This window comes from Bos indicus, chromosome 2, assembly GCF_029378745.1.
Source record: "Bos indicus isolate NIAB-ARS_2022 breed Sahiwal x Tharparkar chromosome 2, NIAB-ARS_B.indTharparkar_mat_pri_1.0, whole genome shotgun sequence".
NCBI lineage: Eukaryota > Metazoa > Chordata > Mammalia > Artiodactyla > Bovidae > Bos > Bos indicus.
Window position 1 is genome coordinate 97,808,012 of NC_091761.1, and position 16,868 is coordinate 97,824,879.

Sequence of the window (16,868 nt, forward strand, 5' to 3'; positions counted from 1 at the left end):
ATTGAGACATATTAAGTTGTAATGCTAGAAAACTAATATTTCATTTTTATGAGGAACATTGTTGGACAATGCACTGTATCATAGCACAGCAGTGTCTCTCTCACTGGAGAAATTTTTCTCAGCTTCAGCAGTTCTCTCAATGGTCCCCCTTTCTTTCAGCTCTGAATCATATAACAGATTGGATTTTCCTCCCTGAGTCAAATCTCAGATAAATTTGAACTCATTTTTATAAGTTTTTACTCGGTTTTACTCTTTGATTTCATATTGAAAAACATCTTGAAAATCTTTTGTAAGCCACCTCAAAACCATTCTGGAATGCAGTGAAGCATACATAAGAATATGTTCCATTTGTACTGGCATCAACATGAGAAGATACTTAAATGTAGTGTTGCCATATTTTATGGATTATCTCACATTTTAACAGTAATTGTCCTTTTAGACTGTCTGCAAATTCCTCTACATGGTTCAAAGATGAAAAGATTGATTTTTTTTTTAGGAGCTGAGGGGGCATCGGTACATATGGGGAAAACTTTAATAGAGGTGAAGATGAAAGGTTTTAGATTAAACCTTATCTCAGTGTTCGCAGAGATGCACTATAGTTTATTTAGAAGGGGGTTGAAAAGAAAGTGAAGTCGCTCAGTCATGTCCGACTCTTTGCGACCCCATGTACTGTAGCCCACCAGGCTCCTCCGTCCATGGGATTTTCCAGGCAAGAATACTGGAGTGGGTTGCCATTTTCTTCTCCAGGGGATCTTCCCAACCCAGGGATTGAACCTGGGTTTCCTGCATTGCAGGCAGACGCTTTACTGTCTGAGCCACCAGGGAAACCCTGAAGAAGGGGGTTAAGGGTTACCAAAAAGACAATGTTTCTTAGACATGTTTAAAAATAATTTCACATCCTCTTTTAAGCATTTCAGCTTCTTTCTTCATTGAACTAGCTGCTTAAGTATGTTCATCTTGAAGTGGCTTTTATACAGTTAAAGTGCTGACTGCCAGCTATAAGGGTAGAAACTCTAGTCTGGGAGTTCTGTTTCAGGTTTTTCCACATCTTCCTTTGAGGCATAACCTAAAGTGTTTACTTCTTTCAGGCAGGCGCTAACATGATTGTGTCTGGCAGTGCCATTATGAGGAGTGAAGACCCCAGATCTGTGATCAACCTGTTAAGAAATGTTTGCTCAGAAGCTGCTCAGAAACGTTCTCTTGATCGATGAAACAACAAGGACCCCAGTGTTTCTGCTTAGGAGCTCTCCTTTTTACTGGAAAACAAGAATATTGACTACCAAATCATACCACAATTGAGGCAGTGCTGCTTTTCTGAGCAATTACTCATCCCAGTGACTAAAATCCATTATGCAGAATGTTCCAAGAGGTTAGAAATTGGTGTGTATAACTACATTTTTAGTGATGGAATTGAAAGATTAATGTGATAAAATACCATTTTTACTGGGAGACTTGATTTTTATGAAGAGTAAAAATATGGCCGTATAAAGGTTACAAGCAGAAAAGTGTCTTAATGCCTAAGGAAGGCATGTTAGCTACTATGAAAAAAAATTTTTTTTCTGAATTTCTAAAAAGAATTTTCTTTGGTTTCTTTACTGTTTTCTGAAAGCAAAGGAAGTTCTTCAGTTTTTCCTGTTTCATGTCATTTTTTGTGTGTGATAACTAAGTTTGCATCTGATTAGGAATGGCATACTTACTCTCCTAGTTTCAAAAACATTTTTTACTTTGCACCTTATATTTGATATATTAAAAAAAAAAAAAGTGTATTATGAAGCCCAGGGATTTTCAAGTTGTCTGTTCTAAAATATGAGCACAAGTTTTATCAGGGTATTTTGTTAGCTGTCCTAGAAGGACAGAGTATTCAGTGATCTCTCCCCCCCACCCCGTTTCCCGTTTTTTTTAATTATACACACTATTCCTAAGGACATAAAAAATGTTTTGCTAGCTCTATGCTAAAAAAAGAAAAAAGGCCTATATTTAGAAGTAATATTAAGTTGAATCCTGACCCTTCTGTTTGTTTGATCTTAGCAAACCAAATCAGCCAACCTCTTTGAGTTTCTATTAATTGATTTATACATTGAATGTAATTATGAGAGTGTGGTATTGTATTGAGGATTAAAAGATTATTATATATGTAAAGCTTCCACTATTCCTAGAATTGTAAGGGTGTGGAATTGAACATGCCAAGGCAAGGAAGCTATTAGATAAATTTCTTTTGAGGAAGATTATAAAGTACATTGATACAATCTCACTAAACCTACAGTCAGTCCTATGAATGGTAAAACAGGTGTGTTTGTCCCCATTAAAAAAAAAAAAAAGATACTGAAACTCATCAACAGGCTGGTACAATGGAAAGAATCCAGGAAAGCATAGGATTTCTGTTCTGTACTCTTTTTTTTATAGATGGAGCACTTAAGAGGTGGATTAAGCAAAGGAAGCTTAATTGTCTTATTTCTAGTCTAACTTTAAACTAGAAAAACCAATTGCTAAGAATATTCTGCAACTAATGACTTTTGACTCCAAGGATATATATTTTATTAATCCAAGAAAGAAAGACCAGGTAGGCTAATATATGACAAGGTACAGATTTAATCCATACACTATTTATTATTGTATCCCAAATTACACTTTGACAGTAGATATGTATTACCTACTTCATTCTTGTAAATACTCTTGCTATGAAATACACATGGCAAGAAATAACAGGACCAATGTCATTAAACTTTTTCAGGCTACTATGAGTTTTGAGAAATAAGGTTTGGAAAATAGGAATGTTAACACTTTAAAGCATGGAATAGAGCTTCCTTGGTTTCTTCTGTTTTCTCAAGGTAAAATTTTACTTCTTACTGTTCGTTTTTATTTTGGCTTAGGAAAGGCTTTGCCACACAGCTAGGAGACGACGAGGCGTGTAGAAATAGACACAGACAACAGGGCATATAGAAATAACTTTTTAATTAAAAACTTACATAGATTATAATATCAGACATGACAAAAAAATTGAGTTTATTTGCCTGGACAACTTGGGTTTGTTCTTTTTTTTTTTTTAATGTACAGTAAAACTACAAGCAAAAATTTGTCAGTATTGAATTGCAAATTTTTTCTTTAAAGAGACCAGTATAATTTCCAGTCTCTAACAAAAACTTTCTGTCAGATCCCCCAGATTAGGCCAGGTGGCTAGGATTGTCAGTTATATGGGTACTACAACTTGAATAACCTGTTCTACATGAGAAAAGTGATTCATATAAATTGTCCTCAGTTTTTACATAGGAAAAAATAATGTAATAGTGTCAAAAGATTTTACTTTATATTTACTCCAGTATCCAATACTGAACTATTAAGAATTTTAATTCTCTCTCTAGGATACAAGTAAGAATAGATGCCTATTTGAATAGAGTAAGCAATGGTAAGGAGTGACCAAATGAACTAGAAGTACAATAATATACTAATGGCAATTTCCTGTTTGTTACTCATTTTAAGTGGGATGTTTATGAGATACATAAAGCTCAAATCTTAAAAGATGTGATACTTTTAAAATACACTAATATTTAACTCGCCATTGCTTTTCTTATTCTGTTAGGAGTGAATAGAAAATAACCTGTGTTTAACCCAACAGATTATCAGTGATTTCAAATAAAGTGTATTATGTTACCTGGTATAGAAATTTCCATAAATAACTTCTATTAAATATGTTTTTTCAAGTCTGGACTACTAGGAAGGGATGTTTCTAGATGTCCAATATCATTGGAAATCTGTGCTTCTTTATAGTGCAGCTGATATTTCATGGGATAATTCATACATGCATTTTTCAAGTGGAATGGTCACTGCCAGTGCTTTTTAAAACTACTTAGATGTGTGTATATATATGCATGTATACTCTATACACGCATATTTTTATATTCTTATTTCTGAGGCAATTTAAGATTAACCATTTGTATAGAAAAAAAGGAGCTGTCATTTGATACACGGGGGTGGTGGGGGGGGGTGGGGTGTGGGTGTAAGTTGTTTAAAAATTATTTACCCAGTAATGTGATTTGACAGCAAATTAAAGCAGTTAATTTTCTGGTACTTGTGATTTGCATCAAACACAAATGACTAGCACTTGTTGGTCAGTGAAAAGCTAGTTACTTGTGGTTTCAGGAAGGAAAATGACACTAACTTGCCTGTTTCATAAACAGCATAAAAGGTTAATGTGCACTATATGCTCTTATTCTGGAACTGAGACTGGAGGGGCTGGACAACAGGGCTTGCTTTTTTCTCCTGTTTTCCCATTCATTTACAGTTTTCTTCACTTGTTCCCTGTCACCTATTTTTTTTAACATGAGTAAGTCCTAGACCAAGGGTTTTGTACTCTTCCATTCCATCTGCCTGCCTTTTTGGATGGTGGCCATTCTCTGGTGCACTGGTGCAGAAGACTTGACCGTGGAAAGCTGGGCTTGATCTTTCAACCTGATCATTTTTTTCATCTTGGCATAATAAAGCTTCTGTGTCTTCATCCTTCAGTGGAAAAGTCCGTCGTTCCCACCACAAAGACTGAAAGAGAAAACATTTTCAGTTTCAGCTAATTTAAGTTCATATCTCAGATAATCTGTAGATGTCAATTTTGTAATAACCATTGGTCAGTACAAATTCTTATTTGGTCCTAAGTACCCAGCAACTTAAAGTGGGACATACTGAGGATTATTTAATAGGGACCTTTGGGAATTATTTTTTTACTTTGCCTCTTCCAAGAAGAGGGAAATGGTACCATTAGGGAGTACTGGTCCTCATTTTAAGGCTAGGTGCATGTTAGGGAAATTCCCTTAAATGTGTTTGGGTCATCTGCTTCAGTATCTCCATTTTCATTCCATCATTATTATAGACACCTATTAACTTTTCTTTGAGCTTTCTATGATTTGCCTCTTAAATTCTATTATCTCTACTCTCTTGATTCTAGATATTCTTCTTTTCCAATATCTACTGATGAAAAACAGTGCAAGAGCTGTATAGATGCAGTGTAGAAAGCACTCCTATTGAGGTTAAAACTGGACAAATGGGGAGACAAAATCTTTTCTAAGGGGAAGAGAAATAACTAACCTTTCTATGTGCCAGGTAGCATTCTATTTAATCCAATTAGGTTTGTAATAAACTTTGATAGAATTCCCTTTTTCTAACAATAAGTGAATAGGTGGAATTAGGTTTTGGCATGTTACATAAAAGGGCTTCCCCGATGACTCAAGCAGTAAAGAATCTGCCTGCAATGCAGGAGACACAGGTTCGATCCCTGGGTAGGGAAGATCCCCTGGAGAAGGGACTGGCAACCCACTCCAGTATTCTCGCCTGGAGAATTTCATGGACAGAGCAGCCTGGTGGGGCGATAGTCCATGGGGTCGCTAAGAGTTAGACATGACTGGGCACACACATACATGTGTTTCATAAAAGGGGGAAGTATCTGTAGTTAGTGATGGAACTTGAATGCTGGAATATGGATCCTCTGGTTCCTACACCCAGCATTCTGTACTGGACTGTTGCACTGAATGTGTTACGTAATGGTGAATCCTTTGTCAGCAGCAAACAATTCTATAAACAAGTTTTTCAAAGTCAATTAAGGAAGTTTTAACAGTTACATAGAATACTCTCACCTTGGTCTCTTGACTCAGTGAAGGTGAGCCGTGTGCACTGGAAGCCTGGCTCTCTGAAGGAGGCTCAGCAGGACTCCCCACTGTGCAGTGCTGCCCACCACTGAAATCATAAGGGCAGTCTTTCAAAAGTAGATCTTGTCCTTCAACATTTTTAGGGTAAGCTCTAGCAAGAAAATCAAGAAAACATTTTATAAACAACCTAAAGTGTAGTTCATAAGTCCATTTAACTTGGTAACTTTTCTTTAAACAGTTCTGCCCAAAAGATTTTTAAAAATTCATCTGCTGATTTTCCCCATGTTATCCTCACATCTCAAAGGCTTTTATTTAAATGGTACTTCAGGGAATCTTGCCAAATTATTATAAGTAGTTTTGTTTGGGGGTATTTTTTGTTTGTTTTCCAGAAAACAGGAAAAGATAGTTAACTTGACTCTTATCCCGAGTTCCCTGAGTATCTATGATTATTGTAATGTCATCCATGAAGAACTCAATTCACATTTTCCTCTGTACTTCTGGAAAACTGTATCTCTGTAATGTAGAGAAAGTTGAGAATAGAATCTCAGGTATGTTAGGATAACTCTTAGAATAAGGATCAACAACAAATCATCTGAATATCTTGACTTAAACAGAGAAATGTGTTTTAAACGTGTGAAATGAGGCCCCCACACTACAGTGACTACTAGGTTTCAACATGATCTTATGTTTTAAGTTTTGACTATATCAAAAAATAGTCCAGTTAAACATAAAATATCAGGGTTTTTCTCAAATACATTATGTTTTTAGGATTTATTCCCCCTTCCTTCAAAGTCATGTTCAAAGTATTTCAGGCTATTTGCTTTTTACCCTAGATAGGTTTTTAAGGGTCTTTTTTTGGTTCTTTTTTAAGAAAAATATTTTTGAAGTAGTTGTGTTACAGCTCACTCAGATTCTAATCACTAGTGTTAGGTCCACCATTATAGTACACTGAAATGACCTTTTTATGGAGAATTTTCACATTATTTGCTCAGTTAAGTCTATTACCGATGCTGACAATTAGCATGAGAAATAGAGTGGAGTAAGACACAAAACTCTTCATCATGTAAGTAGCCTGAATATAGTTCAACACCTGCCTGCTGTTTCTTCTCTGCCACTTGCTTTGTTCCCATAGTGACCATCTGGCTTGCTCCTTCTCTTCATACTTTTTGTGTCTTAGGGAGAAGACTTCATCAGAGAGGTTTTCTATCTGGAGTTAGAAATGAAAAGTTTTGCTTTGGTCAGAAACATTCTGAAATGAGAACAGGTGTCACAGTTCCTCATAAAGAGAACAATAGGAAGAAAACAACAATAAATGCAGTCTAAGTCATGAGAACATATGAGAGGAGATTCAGATTCCTAAAAAGAGGAGTTTGAAACTTTTTCACCTCCGGGTCATGTTTGAAGACTTACCTAGAGTTCTTAATAGGTACCCTGAATACACATAGGTTCACAATGGTTTTTTTATATTTACATAAAATATCCTTCATGCTTTATTCATTCAAACCTTTGTATTGATTGCTTCCTATGGAGTATACTGTTGATGGAACATAGTAATATCAAGGAAAGTAAAACTGAGATATGGGAATTAGTTTAATAGATTTCTAAAGCTTTGGTTGTGGTGTTTCTGGCTAGAATCATTCTGAACTAGGGTGCATTAAAAGAGGGAAAGGCATTAAAAAGCAAATTTTGGTAGCTGAAAAATGATATCAGTTGGCATAGAATGTAATAGAAACAATGTCTTTTACATAATACTGCCTCTTCAGACTGTCACTTTGGAATTAGTTTGGCTATATAGTATTTTTCTCTATAATTTTTTCTTGTCTTAATGTAAATTTTATCCTTACAGGTCCATAGTCCCTTTCCTGTGGTTCCAAAAATCTGGAAAAAAAAAAAAAGTTTTCATAATTCATTTGGTGACACAGCCTGATCTGAAAATGATGTGAGGTTATTGTATTTCCTATGAGTATTTCACTGTAAAACTCAGTATTGATTGAGAACTGCCCTAGACTCCCATACAAGACTAAATTTCATGCAGAAAAATATGACTAATAGTGGAAGTGAATACAGATACTCATGTAAGTTCAGTATTTCAACAACTCATGTATGGAAATGGTATGTTTTATTTTTGCTTTTGTTTATTTTTTATGCATGTTGTCTTTGTAGGCAAATTTGTACAAAACACTTTCCTAATCAAATTAATACCTTTAGTGAGGAACTTTTCATAAGTTTTGAAAATAAAAAATCAAAGAGGGCTTATAGTTCCATTTAGTTCCTCAAATATCAAATTAAGCACATGGAAAAGAAATTAAGCAGTCTTCATAATAAGTGCGATTATCCCATGAGTGAAAGGCAACTTACCTCTTCTTCACCTAAATCATATTCATCCAAAGGCTGAAGAACAACCATCCTCCAGCTGTTGAAGATAGAACCAATTTCAAATAGCTTTTCTTAATCTATCTAAATGTAGCAATTTTATTCTATAAGCACAACCAATATAGTAGTGTTTTCTTTCTTTGGGATTTCCATAATTCAACTGGTTGTAGTATTTTAGTACTTCATTTTTTAAAAGAGACAAAATACTTGTACCATGAGAAGGGGACAAGGAGAAGACGAGGCTTTGCTTTGGGCCTTACAATAAACAGTCTCTTCTACATAGTTGCATTTTATACCTAAGAATGTACTAATTTTGAAATGAGTTAGTGGTATGCTGATAAACTGGCACAGAAAATAAAAAGGAAAAAAGCTGTGATTTGTAGCATTTGCCAGTTTGTTTGTGTGAAGACTCCCATCATGGCCTCACATCACAGGACTTGTATATTAAAAACCAGGTCAACCAGCGAGCTCCAGCCTACCACTGGAAACTGGAAAGACTGTTGCTATAGAACTTGTAACCACCAAGTGTTGTTTTTACTTAATATACAATGTATCAACAGATTCTCTGTAGGAATTCGTCTAATACTTGCTAGAGTATTAGGAGTTCTCTCACTGCCTCAAATCAATTATGAATAAAAGGATCAATTTAGCTAGAATAGAGATGGGTAGGAATAACTGCAGTTGTCATCAGCTGTCTTGTTTCTATCCTTTTCTATATCTACTTCTTGGTGCCAGATTTATAATCTTGAAAGTGCTTTCATTATCACTAAAAAATTTGACTAAGTTGGCTGCCAGGAGACAGATCTGTGTATGGTATTCGAGGACATCCACAACCTGGTTCCAGTTTATTTTTGAGCCTTCATTTCGTTTATCACTCTAAACAAAACCTTAGTCTCTGGCTTAGCCTTGCATGATTGCTCCTGTGCCTGAGTTATGGTCTTCCTGTGTGAACACACACTTTCTCCTTCTGCCCCACCCCCTTTTCCTAATATACTCCTAGGTCTTCCCACTCTTCTTGATATTTGACGTGTGTATTGCGGACCTGGAGATACATGAGAATCTTTTGTTGTCACAGGAGTGGTAGTTGCTTTCTTTGAACTCTGTGCAAATCTCCATTTTAAAGAGCAAAGATTGTTAATGGAATTATTTACATCCCTAAAGTACCTTTTAGTTCCATGTACACCATAGAAGACTAAATGTTGAATGAAAAAATACTCAAAAGTACTAAAGTAAGTAAATCTTAAGAATTTCCCTTTCTTATTAAAACCTGAGAAATAAAGCTGCGTTACTATATGGCATTATTTTTCAGCATGAGTAATGTAAAGGTTTCTTTCACTGTCTTCCCTCCATGTAACCATATAAATGGGATAAAGGCAGAAAACAGCATCTTGTTTATGTTAAATAAAAATTTTAACTTCACTGAAAGTTATTCAAGAAAGGAAAATTAAAGGATGTAAGTATACATACCTTGGAGTAAGTATTTCCTTATATTGGAGCTTCTCTAATTTAGCTGGGGCCACTAACGACATGGGGATCACAATATTATCTATATCATAAGAGCTCTCACTTCGCAATCTTCGTCGTGCCGTATTCTGCAAGACAGGATTACAGTAGTTTGACAACAGTTTTGGTTATGTATGCTGATACTCCTTTTATGAGTATATAAAGAAAATATGGAGTGCCTCTAAGTTTTATAAATATATTATAAAATCTGACCATAAGATATTAAGAAAAACAAATATACATAACTTCTATGAAACAGTACATTTGTGTGTGCACACATTCAAGTCTGTTTTTAAAACCATTAAAAAATATGAATGCCTTAAAATACAAAACTCTTAGCAGAAAAGGTACTCTAAAGCACCCTAAATGACAGTGAAATCTTTTAGCCAACTCGTTTTTATTAGGAAGAACTATGAGGTAAAATGTTTGGTGAGCCATTTAATGAAGATTATTTTTACAGTCTTCATTTATGTGTTCCTAGGCCCTGAGCGTCATGCTGTTTTTCTAAATCCGCCCATGTTTTGACCTCTGCTCCCGACCAGATAACAAAACACAAAACAATGTAAGAATAACGCAAGTGCTGGATTCTTACTTAGCCTCACTAGTTTTTAACACACACAAAAAAACCATAGTCAAGAATTAATGAACAATTAGCTCCCTAATAAAATTTAATCAATATATTGTTTCTTAGTAAGATAATTCTAAATATGCTAATTATGTGCTAGTAAATAAAGCTGTTAACAAAATATCCTGTTTAGGTCCCCCCCACCACCCACCAGATGCGTGAGCTTAAGTCTGTAAAGCAACTTGAAAGTTCACTGTACAAAAACCTACTTGTGATGATGAATTCTGGGTTCTTGATAGAACATTGACATTAGTAACTGCAGTAAAAGTGCTTTGGGATCCTGGTTCTGTGCGCTGAAAAGCAAATTCTTCAAATCTAGTTCTTTCTCCTGCCATGGAAAGACCATTGAGAGTGTCATACATTAAATGTAACTGGAAAGTATCAGAATTTGTTTTCCTAGTTTGGTAATGTGAGTCTTGATCAGTTTATTGATTTTAATTTTTTAAATTCATGTATCAAAAAACAAAACGAAGGAAATTTTATAAAAATCTCAGTCACACTTGCCATTTTCTGGAGTCTTGACAGTTTATACCCAGTATATCATTTCTTTAATCTCATCTCCCTTTACTATGTTCGTGCTTTCTGTAACTCTTATTCAGCTGTTGAACTTCTAAGATTTACCTGGTAATTTTCTTCTCTAGTTTTTCATTTTTAAAATGTCTTTGACTTTATGATCAACTTTTTGGAAGATTTTCTTAACTTCTGACTTGATTTCTGAATATGTTTCTCTATTAAAGTACTAATTTCTAAAAGTTCTTGTTTCCTTTTACTCTGTTTTTAAATAACACCCTATTTCAGGAATGAAACTTTCAAGATCCTGATTATAAGATTATTTCCAACTTTATTTTGTTTTCTTCCGTGTTCCTTTTTTCCATTTGTTTTGGGTCTCTATTTGTGCGATTTGTTTATTCTCATACTGCCCTTGTTTATATTACCACATATCTTGAAAAGTAATTTCCTGTGTAACATAAAATTTAATACAGTCTATATATTATTCCAGTTGTTTAAAAACATCCTTTCTAGCTAGTTGTTTCTTCAAATCGGTATCCATGCATTAAAAATGGTTGTTGCATACAGAGCTGTCTAGTTCCTTTGTAGTATAGCATTTTACCTGTGGTGTTCTTGTATTCATGTTAAATCCACCATGTATAATATAGTTCAGTACATCTTGGGTATAGTTTCTAATTTATTGGGTATACTGACATACTGTACCTAGGGCATACTTCACTAACGTACATAATGTTAGAGCCTCTAGAACAATGAATAAGATCCAACAGAGTATACAGATTATTTGTTATTTAATACACATCATCCCAGTTAAGTTTTGTGTTACTAGCAGAGTTCTAGTTTCAAAGGTATCTCTTCATCTTGGCACTGTAAGGTCTTAAGGGCAATTCAGCTAGGTGGCTGAGTTACTTAGATGCATCTCATCCAGTTTATCAAAATTCTGAAGAAGCTGCAGCAAATCAGCATCTCCACAAAAGGAACCAGGTATGGTAATCTCTAAAGGACAACCTTGTACTAACACGTTCTGAGTCCAGAGCACAGTGCTAGAGACTGAAGTCCCATCCAGGAGAACAGTTGGTAGAAAATAACTCCGGTTAGGAAACATAGGAAGGAAATTCTTAATTTCCATAAAGTGGATGGAATCCCAGTCTACATAATTCTGAATTGACGACATGAATTTGCTGTTTGGTGTTCATAGAACCATGGATGTTTTGTGTAATTAGTGACTTCTGGGTTATTACTTCCATGAGGCAGGGCTTTTGGAGATCAGAATTTTATTATTTTCAGTTTTTACTACTGGTGCTCATGTCCTCATTTGAACTTACCTATTGCTGTTTCACTCAAGTGTCTTTTCTTTCTTCCCTGTAATAGCTGCACAGAAGATTCTGACTCTATTTGAGGCTTGCATATAGAGGAATATCCATTTCTCCATTGATTCAGAGAAGTATTACGTACTAAAATGGAAAGAAAAATGAAATTTTAGTTCCTTAACACAAGTATGATGAACATGTTAACTTGCTTTTACTTTATAACATTGCAGAATATTGATATACCAGTTCAAAATGACATAAATAACATATGAAGATGAAATACCCCTAAGCTGAAAATAATAGAGTAAGATTTATTAAAAACATCTTCATGAAGTGCCCCAATTCCTATAGTTTCTCCATTATTTGAAGAGGAAAGGTGATCTCTTGTGTCTTCTAAGTTAGGAACTTTTACAGAGAAGATATGTTCAGATCTGTAAATCTTGACTGAACTTCCTCTGAATCATTAAGTTAGTTTATGCTCACCCTTAGATCTGGTAACAGTTCAGGACTAAGTAAGATTATAGAATCATAAGAGACTGGGATCTCTTGAGAGCAATAACCAGATTTCATCAAACTCTTGACAGTGCCTAGTGCCATTCTTTTTAAAGCAATGAATTTTTAAAACTTTGAAGTCATTTAATACCTATCTGCATCAGCTGCCTGAACTGTAAAATAGGGATAATAGCTATTGTGGGATTATGAGGATTGAGTGAGTTAATTCCTGTAGTGGTCACTAGAAGGATTTCTGACCTAAGTATGCAATAAATGTTAGTTTCATCATTACTGTTTTCTGTCTAAACCCTATATTTGCAATGCTGGATTAATAACCAAATTGGCTTCTTTTTTTGAAATGTTTGGAGATGTGGAAAGGATGGCTTAAGTGACAAATTCTAACCAACACTGAAAAAAAGAGTATGGATGGTCTGCCAACAGTGACAGCAACTAAGATTTCATGATGGCAAAGCACCCTAAAAATGATAGACAAAACTTTTACACATAGATGCACAGATCTACACATTTACATCCATATTAGCATGTTAAAAAATGAAACTTTTAAGTAGAACAATTTCTGAACAATCTCTGAAAGCCTAATACCTTAAGAAATTTGAAGAGCAAACTGCAAAAGCACAAGAGAGTACTGCCGCAAAAGTGTGATCATCAAAGGAGCTCTGAATCTGGAGGAAAGAAACAATTACCTGTAGTAGAATTACCTGTAGAATGACTACACATACTAACACAGCCAGGATCCTTGAAGCTTCAGCAGAGAAATGGATGGGTGGATAGATAAGGCAATGCCCAGGTGCCCCACTTTGAAAACATGTCCTGCCCATCCATAACTGCCTCTGAAAACAATACTGAGTGTAAATTTTTTCCTCTTCCATGAGGAGGATCTCAAGCAGTGGCGAAACAATCTTAACAGTCAACACGAACTTTAGAGATGAAAACACAAGACTCCAACAAGAAGTAATAGCAACAAGTGTAAAAGTTTTCTCAAGAAATATCTAATGGGTTCACAGAATACAAATTTACAAGTCTTCAAAATAATATTGCCAAGAGAAAGGCAAAAGGCCTCTCCAAAGAGACCTCAGAAATGGAAAGGATAATTGAACAAAATCTTATTGGCCTGAATAACAGAATGGATATAACTAAAAATCAAGATCAATGAATTGGAACAGTAATTCTAAAACTCAAAGGAACAGTGATGGAAACAGGAAAAAAATTTCTGGAAGAGGACAAACCAAAAGAGGGTAAAAAATTGGAAAGGATAGAATGAATGAGAGGCAATATTGGAAGAAGCAATAACCAAAAATATTTACACAATAGTAACCCTAAGGTTTCAGTAACTCGAGCATCAAAGCAAATGGGGGGGAAAAAACCCAAACATCAGTATGAAGACATCCTAAAAATTACCAGAGAAGGGGGAAATTATCACAAAGGAGTGAGAATCAGATTGACATAAAAGCAAATGCAGGAGAAAAATGGTGACTTAAAGCATTCATGGAAAACTAAACAAGATCCTAAGGTTTCTACCTACTCCCTCAAAGATTTCTACCCAAGAAAAATAATGCAGAGAAAAATGTTAAATAGTAAATAACATAGGCATAATTCTAAAGTTCATTTCTACAAAGGTGTATCTAGAATTGTGAGTTGGGTTTTAAAACACCTGGCATGTATTGGTGTTCCCACAGTGTCCACCACTATTGTTTTCCAGAGTATTTTCAAGAAAAATCCAGGTAAATTCAACCCATCTCTTCTAAAGGAATTCACCACCCACCTTGTCTCATAAAAGCACATCAGACTTTGTGAAGAAACCTTAACCTTTACTAAAGTGATCCTTTAAATTTAATTTTATTCAAAAGTTTCATTACACTTTTCTCCCTCTTACTCTTTGGTAATTTGTAACATTATAATGGACTCTTGAAATAGTAGGAAATATAATTCAGAGTGTAACACACATTCTCTTTACCTATGCTCATTGTAGTAGTAACCCCAGCCTTTCAGCTTGCTTACCCAGATCTGAATTCCATCCTAAAATATATTTTGACCCAGTATCTCTCATATTCCCTGTCTTCCCTTCCTCCCTTTCATTTATAGAGAGCCAATTACATGCCAGGCATGTAATTTGATTTTTAAAAATATAACTTGCTACAGGGATTTGGGGAAAATAATTGATTAGGAAGTTGATTATTTCCCCAAATAATTGATTTGGGGAAAATAATTGGTCAATTTGTTTTGATCAATCAAAATGATTGATTTCCTAATCAAAATAATTGATTAGGAAAATAATTGATTTCCCCAAATCAATTTGGGGAAAATGATTAATTATTTGATTAATTGAAATCAAATAATTGATTTCAGCAGTATAGATAGGGCTCATTAATTTGGACTAAACTGGTAGAAATACAGAGGAGCAGGTTTGAAGTGTAAGATCACTGATGGTGGGGTTTAGATAAGGTAAGCGCAGGTAAAGAAGGCTGAGCCTTAGGGTTCTGACCTGTGTGGGTTGTTGCTGTTTCTGCACTTTAAACTTTTTATTTTGACATAATTTCAGACTTACAGAAAACCTGCAGTAACAACAAGTGCCACTTTAATTCAGATTCCCTAAATATTATCATTTTACCACAATGGCTGTCAATGAAATTAAGTTGCTGACATGATGCTTCTCTATTCTAAATATGCCAATGTTTAAGGGCATTCTCTTACATAGCCACACAACTATCAAAACCAAGAATTAATGCTGTTAGCTAACTGTATAACTTACTCAAATTTCACCAGTTAGTCCTGTAATGTTCTTCACAGCAAATCCTGTATTCAGTGGACAGGTTTCTGTTTCCTCATATCTGAAATAGTTCCAGTGTCTAGTTTTTCATGACTGAATATTTTGATGAGTATAGGCCCTTAAGTTGGCTTTGGTATTTTCTCACCACTGGCAACTACACAAATCTTCAATTTTTTGTCTTTTCTCTACTTTGTTGTTAGCTGAAATGAGTAGTTGTCAAATTGCTAACTCTAATGCACAGTATAGGATAAATCCAACATCTGAGGCAAAGCACAAAACCATCTATTTACCTTCAATTTACCCTGCAAGAATAACAGGCTATGACAAGGTATGCAGTTGTTTCCATTTTAAAATCTTACATATAATGGGCCAACAGCATCTGAACCACCTGGGACCTTGTTAGAATCTCAGACCCCATTCCAGACTTACTGAATTAGAATCTGCATTCTAACAATAGCCCCAAAGTAATTTGCACATTAAAACTTGAGAAACAGTGATTTGGAACACTTGACTTTTCCTCTAGATTCCAGTTAAGTATTACATAAAGCTACACTTGGCATCACCATCTTACTGGAGTTCCTTTTTGCCCTTTTCCCATCACCCTTAACCTCTCTTCCTCTGCTGTCCACTAGGCAGTGTACACACTCATCCTGTTTTTTAGAATATTTTTATCATGTTGGTACCCATAATATCATTTAATAGTCATTTGTGTGTCTGCTTCTATCATATAATTTAACTTCCCATGATTCACCTTTGATTTTTCAGCACTTAATAGTCTACTTGGCACAGAGAAGGTGGTCAATTAATACTGGGTTCTAGTTTTACTCAGTATTTATTGACCACCTTCTCTGTGCCAAGTAGACTATTAAGTGCTGAAAAATCAAAAGTGAATAGCTGGGTTCTAGTTTTACTAGAACCAGTGTTCTTGCCTGGAGAATCCCAGGGACGGGGGAGCCTGGTGGGCTGCCGTCTATGGGGTCGCACAGAGTCGGACATGACTGAAGCGACTTAGCAGCAGTTTTGCTCTGGAGAAGGCAATGGCACCCCACTCCAGTACTCTTGCCTGGAAAATCCCACGGACAGAGGAGCCTGGTAGGCTGCAGTCCATGGGGTCATGAAGAGTCGGACACGACTGAGCAACTTCACTTTGACTTCACTTTCATGCATTGGAGAAGGAAATGGCAACCCACTCCAGTGTTCTTGCCTGGAGAATCCCAGGGACGGGGGAGCCTGGTGGGCTGCCGTCTATGGGGTCGCACAGAGTCGGACACGACTGAAGCGACTTAGCAGTAGCAGCAGTACTCAATTCTACAGAAAAGAAAAACTAGTGACCAGCTATTTAAGACACATGAAATTTGGGTTGAGAGTGGGAGGGAATGGGGAAAGTAGAAAAGGAGAGTAAAAGTTGCTCACTTGTCCGACTCTTTGTGACCCCTTGGACTGTACAGTCCATGGAATTCTCCAGGCCAGAATACTGGAGTGGGTAGCTTTTCCTTTCTCCAGGCGATCTTCCTAACCAAGAGACTAAATTCAGGTCTTCCACATTGCAGGTGAATTCTTTACCAGCTGAGCCACAAGGGAAGTCCAGGAAAGGACAAATTGGTACACAAAAAAGTACTGATTTGCCTAAAGTTACAGTG

General features: G+C 35.7%; 2 protein-coding genes across 18 annotated transcripts in view; one reads left to right on the top strand and one right to left on the bottom strand.

The window, feature by feature from the left end:
- RPE (ribulose-5-phosphate-3-epimerase) overlaps positions 1-13,815 on the top strand; it is a 31,361-nt gene extending 17,546 nt beyond the window's left edge. For 8 of the 9 annotated variants that reach the window (XM_070771517.1, XM_070771510.1, XM_019976173.2 and 5 more), the window contains one exon: positions 1,089-13,815. In XM_070771517.1, coding sequence (XP_070627618.1) covers positions 1,089-1,211 — 123 coding nt within the window. In that variant the 3' untranslated portion in view covers positions 1,212-13,815. The remainder of the gene's footprint in view (positions 1-1,088) is intronic. The other variant, XM_070771552.1, reaches the window with a different exon arrangement.
- Positions 2,936-16,868, bottom strand: part of KANSL1L (KAT8 regulatory NSL complex subunit 1 like) — a 125,559-nt gene continuing 111,626 nt past the window's right edge. For 7 of the 9 annotated variants that reach the window (XM_070771482.1, XM_070771460.1, XM_070771479.1 and 4 more), the window contains 7 exons: positions 11,964-12,092; positions 10,341-10,459; positions 9,471-9,595; positions 7,989-8,043; positions 6,725-6,837; positions 5,619-5,781; positions 2,936-4,530 (listed from right to left, as the gene is read on the bottom strand). In XM_070771482.1, the coding sequence (XP_070627583.1) occupies positions 4,300-4,530; positions 5,619-5,781; positions 6,725-6,837; positions 7,989-8,043; positions 9,471-9,595; positions 10,341-10,459; positions 11,964-12,092 (935 nt within the window). In that variant the 3' untranslated portion in view covers positions 2,936-4,299. Of the gene's footprint in view, positions 4,531-5,540; positions 5,782-6,724; positions 6,838-7,988; positions 8,044-9,470; positions 9,596-10,340; positions 10,460-11,963; positions 12,093-16,868 lie in introns of those variants that run through there. The other 2 variants (XM_070771495.1, XM_070771498.1) reach the window with 2 other exon arrangements.